The 7,821-nt window shown below is 41.7% G+C and overlaps 1 protein-coding gene across 1 annotated transcript; it reads left to right on the top strand.

Moving 5' to 3' along the window:
- Positions 1–5,382: 5,382 nt before the first annotated feature.
- Positions 5,383–7,341, top strand: CTXND2 (cortexin domain containing 2). Its single transcript, XM_081487741.1, has one exon. The coding sequence runs from the start codon at positions 5,383–5,385 to the stop codon at positions 5,548–5,550; it is 168 nt and encodes a 55-aa protein (XP_081343867.1). The 3' UTR covers positions 5,551–7,341.
- Positions 7,342–7,821: the final 480 nt, after the last annotated feature.

Below are 7,821 nucleotides of genomic sequence, written 5' to 3'. Positions count from 1 at the left end.
TGTCAGGCGGACTCTTATCTATGGCACCACCAGGGAAGTCCCCAGCTAATCTTTTACAAAACAATATTTTAGGACTTCCCTGGTGGTCCAGTAGTTAAGACTCCACATTTCCACTGCAGGGAGCACAGGTTTGATCCCTCATTGGGGAACTAAAAGCCCACATGCTGTCTGGTACAGTCAAAACAAAACTAAAACAGTGTTTTAGCTCTCTCTACATTTCTCCAAGGACTTCCCAGGTGGTGTTAGTGGTAAGGACCCACCTGGCAACACAGGAAACATAGAAGACAACAGTTTGATCCCTGGGTCAGGAAGATCCCCTAGAAGAGAACATGGCAACACACTCCAGTATTCCTGCCTGAAAAATCCCACAGACAGAAGAGCTTGATGGGCTACAGCCCAAAGGGTCACAAAGAATCGGACAGAACTGAAGCGACTTAGTACTCACGCTTGCTCCTTGGAAGAAAAGCTATGAAAAAGCAGACATTACATTGCCAACAAAGGTCCATATAATCAAAGTTATTGCTTTTCAGTAGTCATGTATGGTTGTGAGAGTTGGACTACGAAGAAGGCTAAACACCAAAGAATTGATGCTTTTGAGCTGTGGTGTTGGAGAAGACTCTTGAGAGTCCCTTGAACTGCAAGATCAAACCAGTCAATCCTAAAGGAAATCAGCCCTGAATATTCACTGGAAGAAGGATTGATGCTGAAGCTGAAGCTCCAATACTTTGCCCACCTGATGCAAAGAGCCGACTCAGAAAAGACCTTGATGCTGGGAAAGACTGAAGGCAGGAGGAGAAGGGGAAGACAGAGGGCAAGATGTTTGGATGGCATCACTGACTCAGTGAACATGAGTTTGAGCAAGTTCCGGGAGACGGTGATGGACAGGGAAACCTGGTGTGCTGCAGTCCATGGGGTCACAAAGAGTCGGACACAACTAAGCAACTGAACAACAACAAGCACACACACACATCTCTTCAAAAGGTCCAAACCACTTTTCAAAACAAATCTATTGACACTTTTTTCTCTCTAGGCTTGGATGTTGTTCAGGGCTCTTTCTCTCATTTTTCAGGAGCTCCTCAGATATTCTCTACTAGGGTTATCTAACTGCAGATCCCTTCAGGTCAATATTTCTACTCTGCCTGGTCATTATAATGCTGAATCCAAGTTCACCTCCAGCTATTTTCTATTAAGATAACTTCATCCTATCAGGAAGCCCTCTTGGCTTAGATCTTCTTTTATGTAACCTCCTAAGGCTGGTCCCTATCTGTAGCCCATACTTGGTCATCAAGAAAAAGAAAAAAATTCCCCTTGGGACTTCCCTGGTGGTCCAGTACCTAAGAACTTCAGGCTCCCAATGCAGGGGGCCCAGGTTCGAACCCCAGGCAGAGAACTATATTCCACATGCCACAACTAAGATCCAGCCAAATAAATAAATGATAAAAAATAAATATACTTTTAAAATCCCCCTCAATCAATACAATCTCAACTCTGCCTTCTTTTCTACTGCCACAGGCTGCTTTAGCCAATTTCTTTTCTTTCTTTTTTCAAATTTTATTTTATTACAGTTAGAACACTTAATGTGAGATCTACCTTCTTAACAAATTTTTAAGTGTACAATCAGTTCAGTTCAGTCACTCAGTTGTGTCCAACTCTTTGCGACCCCATGGACTGCAGCACCCCAGGCTTCCCTGTCCATCACCAACTCCTGGAGTTTACTCAAACTCATGTTCATTGAGTCAGTGATGCCATCCAACCATCTCATCCTCTGTCATCCCCTTCACCTCCTGCCTTCAATTTTTCCAAGCATCAGGGTCTTTTCAAATGAGTCAGCTCTCCAAATCAGGTGGCCAAAGTATTGGAGCTTTAGCTTTAGCATCAGTCTTTCCAATGAATATTCAGGACTGATTTCCTTTAGGATAGACTGGTTGGATCTCCTTGCTGTCCAAGAGACTCTCAAGAGTCTTCTCCAACACCACAGTTCAAAAGCATCAATTCTGCGGCACTCAGCTTTCTTTGTAATCCAACTCTCACATCCATACATGACTACCGGAAAAACCATAGCTCTGACTAGATGGACCTTTGTTGGCAAAGTAATGTCTCTGCTTTTTAATATGCTGTCTAGGTTGGTCATAACTTTTCCTCCAAGGAGTAAGCATCTTTTAATTTCATGGCTGCAGTCACCATCTGCAGTGATTTTGGAGCCCCCCAAAATAAAGTCTGTCACTGTTTTCATTGTTTCCCCCTCTATTTGCCATGAAGTGATGGGACCAGATGCCATGATCTTAGTTTTCTGAATGGTGAGTTTAAGCCAACTTTTTCACTCTCCTCTTTCTCTTTCATCAAGAGGCCCTTTAGTTCTTCTTCACTTTCTGCCATAAGGGTGGTGTCATCTGCATATCTGAGGTTATTGATATTTCTCCCGCAAATCTTCATTCCAGCTTGGGCTTCATCCAGTCCAGCATTTCTCATGATATACTCTGCATATAAGTTAAATAAGTAGGGTGACAATATACAGCCTCGACATACTCCTTTCCCGATTTGGAACCAGTCTGTTTTTCCATGTCCCATTCAAACTGTTGCTTCTTGACCTGCATACAGATTTCTCAGGAGGCAGGTCAGGTGATCTGGTATTCCCATTTCTTGAAGAATTTTCCACAGTTTGTGGTGATCCACACAGTCAAAGGCTTTGGCATAGCCAATAAAGCAGAAGTAGATGTTTTTCTAGAACTCTCTCACTTTTTCAATGATCCAGTGGATGTTGGCAATTTGATCTCTGGTTCCTCTGCATTTTCTAAATCCAGCTTGAACATCTGGAAGTTCATAATTCACGTACTGTTGAATCCTGGCCTGGAGAATTTTGAGCATTACTTTGCTAGTGTGTGAGATGAGTGCAATTGTGCAGTAGTTTGAGCATTCTTTGGCATTGCCAAAGAATTAAGTGTACAGTTGATTATCATTAACTATACATACAATGTGGTACAGCAGATATCTAGAGCTTATTCCTCTTACTTCACTGAAACCTTATGCCTGTTCTTTAGTAACTCCTCATGACTAATGATGTTGAGCATCTTTTCATGTGCTTATTGGCCATTTGTATATCTTCCTTAGAGACATATCTATTCAGATCCTTTGCCTAATTTTAATTGAGTTATTTGTCTTCTTATTATTTAGTTGTAAGAATATTTTAGATATTCTAAATACAAGTCCCTTATCAGATATAAGATTTTCAAACATTTTTTCCCATTGTGTGGGTTTTTTTCACTTTCTTGATTGTGTCCTTTGAAGCTCAAGAGTTTTTAAATTTTGAAGAAGTCCAACTTATCTTTTTTTCCCTTACTGCCTGTCATATCTAAAAATCCTTTGCCAAATCCAGAGTTATGAAAATTTATTCCTTTTTTCTGAATTTTATAGTTTTAGCTCTTACATTTGGGTCTTTGATCTATTTTGAGTTAATATTTATATATGGTGTGAAGCAAGGGTCTACCTTTAATCTTTTGCATATGACTATCTAGTTTTCCAGGCTTCCCAGGTGGCTCAGTGGGTAAAGAATTCCCCTGCAATGCAGGAGACACAGGAGAGGTGGATTCAATCCCTGAGTCAGGAAGATTCCCTGGAGGAGGGCATGGCAACCCACTCCAGTATTTTGCCTGGAGAATCCCATGGACAGAGGAGCCTGGTGGGTTACAATCCATAGTGTCACAAAGAGTCAGAGACAACTGAAGTGACTGAGCATGCATGCACATCCAGTTTTCCAAGTACCATTTGTTTTCTTTCCTTATTGAATGGTGTTGATACTCTTCTCAAAAATCAGTTGACAATACATATATGTTTATTTCTGTACTCTTAATTCTATTCCATTGATGTGTATGTCTATTCTTATGCCAATACTACACTATCCTTAATGACTGTAGCTTTATGGTGAGTTTTGAAATTGAGAAGAGAGAGTCCTCTGACTTTCTTTTCAGTATTGTTTTGATGGTGGACTTAATAACTGAAATTGATCACTTCTGAGACATACATAGTTTTTCGTTAAGAGATAGGAATGACAGCACAAACATAGTGATTAGAAAAAATAAAACAATTTTATGTTCATACCTAGTAAGTTAAGACATCACAATAAATTAATTACAGTAAGTACTCAGAATTTGAAAAAATATTAGAGAATGGTTTGCACTTAACACAGAATTGGGGTGTTCAAGACAATTGTACTGGGATTTAACAGAGCAAGGAAGCCCCAGTTGTTTTCTGAGTTACAAATATTTTTCGTGTCTTGCCTTGGAGTATTTCACCTACTTTTCTTATGTTTATATCTTGAAGGTCACCTATACTAATGTTATCAGTTTCATGTGTGTGTGAGTGTGTGTGTGTTTGTCACTCAGTCATGTCCGACTCTTTGCGACACTATGGACTGTAGCTCTCCAGGCTCCTCTGTCCATGGAGTTCTCCAGGCAAGAATACTTGAGTGGGTAGATTCCCTGCTCCGGGGGATCTTCCCCACCCAGGGATGAAACCCGGGTCTCCCATATTGCAGGCAGATTCTTGACTGTCTGAGCCACCAGGGAAGGAAGCCCTATCAGTTTCATAAGTACCTCTTAAATAAATCTTGCTAATTTTTTTGGAAACCCTCTTTGGTTTCAACATAACAGTGTTAAGAAAATACACACATAGAGGGGTGCCATGGGTTGGGAAATTGGTATTGACACATATACACTATCATGTGCAAAATAGATAGCTAGTGGAAACCTGCAGTATAACACAGGGAACTCAGCTTGGTGCTCTGTAATGACCTAGAGGGGTGGGATGGGGAGGGGGGCAATGGAAGGGAGGTCCAAGAGGGAGGGGATATGCAGTGCAATGCAGAGCTCAGTCCTGCCTTACTCTTCAAAACCCCATGGACTGTAGCCCACCAGGCTCCTCTGTCCATGGAATTTTTCAGGCAAGAAATACTGGAGTGGGTTGACAGATTCCCTTCATTGTACAGCAGAAACCAACACAACATTATAAAGCAACTATACCCCAAGCTACTAGGGCTTCCCTAGTAGCTCAGATGGTAAAGCATCCGACGGCAATGCAGGAGACCCAGGTTCAATCCCTGGGTCAGGAAGATCCCCTGGAGAAGGAAATGGCAACCCCCTCCAGTATCCTTGCCTGGAAAATCCCATGGACAGAAGAGCCTGGCGGGCTGTACAGTCCATGTGCTCACAAAGAGTCGGACACGACTGAACAATGAACACACACATACCCCAATTAAAAAAAATACATACATACAAATATAAGCCAATAAACTTGTTTTATCCTCTTTTGTCTAGGAATATGACAAATCTGAAGATATTCCTGAGGAAGTAGCTACAGTTGGACAAGGGTACAGAGGTGTGAGTTCCCATGGATGATTCAAGCCTGTCCAGCAGTGTTGATGTAGACAAAGGCTTTGCCGTTGCCTTTGTTGTTCTTCTGTTTCTCTTCCTAATGGTGATGATTTTTCGGTGTGCCAAGTTGGTGAAGAATCCCTATGAGGCCAGCTCTACAGCTACAGAACAATCTCTGAACTGAAGTATGAAAAAAACTGATAGACTTCCCTTCACAGGAGATTTGAAATCTCTTACACAGACATTTATGAAACAGACTGTATATTACTCCATCTCCCTATTTCTCAGCCTCCTCCCCCTTGCGTTCTACAATAGGCACATGAAGGTGAGTTGAGAATAATAATAGGGATGAAACACAAGCTAGTCTGCATTGTTCCTATTCAGGGAAATAGTTACCAAAGCAGGGCCAAGACAGGTTGAACTTATCTTTTAAAATAAAGCCATGAGGGGCTTCCCCAGTGGCTCAGTGGTAAAGAATCAGCCTGCTAATGCAGAAGAGGTGGGTTTGACCCCTGGTCTGTGAAGATCCCACACGCCACGGAGCAACTAAGCCCAAGCACCACAACTACTGAGCCTGTGCTCTAGAACCCAGGAGCCACAACTATTGAAGCCTGGCCACCCTTGAGCCTGTCCTCTGCAACAAGAGAAGCCACCACAATGAGAAACCCGCACACAGTAACTGGAGAGTAGCCCCCTCTAACTGCAACCAAAGAAAAACCCACACAGCAACAAAGACCCAGCATAGCCAAAAATGAATGAATGAATAAATAAATAAAAATTTAAAAATAAGGCCATGGATTTCAATCCTCCAATATCTAATATTCTTAAGATAATTAGACAGTTGGCCATAATTTTATGAGGTAATGTAATACAATATCATGATGCTTGGTAAGGTGCATCTAAAACATGATGCTTGGCAAGGTGCATCTAAGCCCTCCTAGAGGTGGTCTTAGGATGTTTAGTTATGCAAATATAAGGCCAGCAGGAACCAGTTATCCTATGATAAGGATCTAACAGGACCTTTTTAGTGCATGAAGCTTAATAAAAGCTGATGCCCTTCTCAAGAGGACAGAGTTCTGTGGTAGAGGGCAACTAATTTGCCTTGGGTAAACCCCTTAACCTCCCTCAGCCTACTTTCCTCACTTACAAAATAACATCTGGTGGGTTGAAAAGGAGCCCTCAAAATGATATGTCCATGTCCTTACCCCTGAAATCTATGAACATGACCTTATGTGGAAAGATGGTCTTTGCAGATGCAAAGTTAAGGATTTCAAGATGAATTCAACCTGGATTAGTGGGGTAAGCACTAAATTCCATGACAAATGTCTTTATGAAAGACAGAAGAGAAGACACACACACAGAGGGGAAAAGGTCATGTGAAAACGAAAGCAGAGATTGGAATTATGCAACCACAGCTAAAGAATCCTTGCCTGGAACCATCAGAAGTTGGAAGAGGCAAGGAAATTTTCCCTCCAGAGTCTTTGGAGGGAGTGCAGCCCTACCAACACCTTGATTTTGGACTTCTAGCCTTCAGGACTCTGAGAGAATAAATTTCTGTGGTTTTAAGCCACCTAGTTTGTGATATTTTGCTATGGCAGTCACAGGAAGCTAATATATAATACATGATGATAAGTGTCACAATCACCATCCTAGGGACTTTTTAAGAGAAAAGAGAAGGAAATCTAACTCCATCTCTCCGAAGTCTGAAGTTATGGAAATTTGGTAGAGCGAACTACAGCTAACTGGCAGGAAAGTTCATAAGAGAGTTCACTAGAGGGACTTCCCTGGTGGTCCAGCGGTTAGGAATCCACCTTGCAATGTAGGAGACATGGGTTCTGTCCCTCGTTCAGGAACTAAGATCCCCCATGCTGTGGGGCACTAAGTCTGTGTGCCACAACTAGAGAGTCCATCCACCTCAGAGAAAGATCACTCATGGTGCAACTAAAATCTGTTGCAATAAATAAATTAATTAAAATTTTTTTCTTATTATTCTTTGTCACCCTTTTCCATACTGTCCTCTTTAGAAGTCACTATGCGCCGGTCACACTTAAGAAGTATAAAGTTACTTTCTCTTTCTTTTTTTAAAAAAATTAATTTTCTAATTGGAGGAAAATTGCTTTACAAGGTGTTGGTTTCTGCTGTGCAATAACGTGAATCAGCCATAATTATACAAATATCCCCTCCGTCTGAAGCCTCCCTCCCCTCCCCCTTCCCACTCCTTTAAGTCACCACAGAGCACCAGACTGGGCTCCCTATGTTATATAGCAACTTTTCACTAGCTATCTATTTCACACATGGTAGTGTATATATGTCAGTGCTACTTTCTCCATTTCATCTCACTCTCTCTTTGCACTCTGCCCCCTCACCCCCGTACCCTGTGTCTTTCCTGCAAGGGATTGATTCCTTCCCTGCAAATAGGTTTATCAGTACCATTTTTCTAGGTTCCATATATATG

The sequence above is a fragment of the Giraffa tippelskirchi genome, chromosome 5, assembly GCF_054371585.1.
Source record: "Giraffa tippelskirchi isolate mGirTip1 chromosome 5, T2T-mGirTip1v1.2.pri, whole genome shotgun sequence".
Lineage (NCBI taxonomy): Eukaryota > Metazoa > Chordata > Mammalia > Artiodactyla > Giraffidae > Giraffa > Giraffa tippelskirchi.
The sequence above is the reverse complement of the archived record's forward strand: the minus strand, read 5'-3'. Positions and strand labels throughout refer to the sequence as shown.

Excerpts from the sequence above, each read along its gene's own strand:
- CTXND2 (XM_081487741.1), top strand. The coding sequence starts at position 5,383 with ATGGATGATTCAAGCCTGTCCAGCAGTGTTGATGTAGACAAAGGCTTT.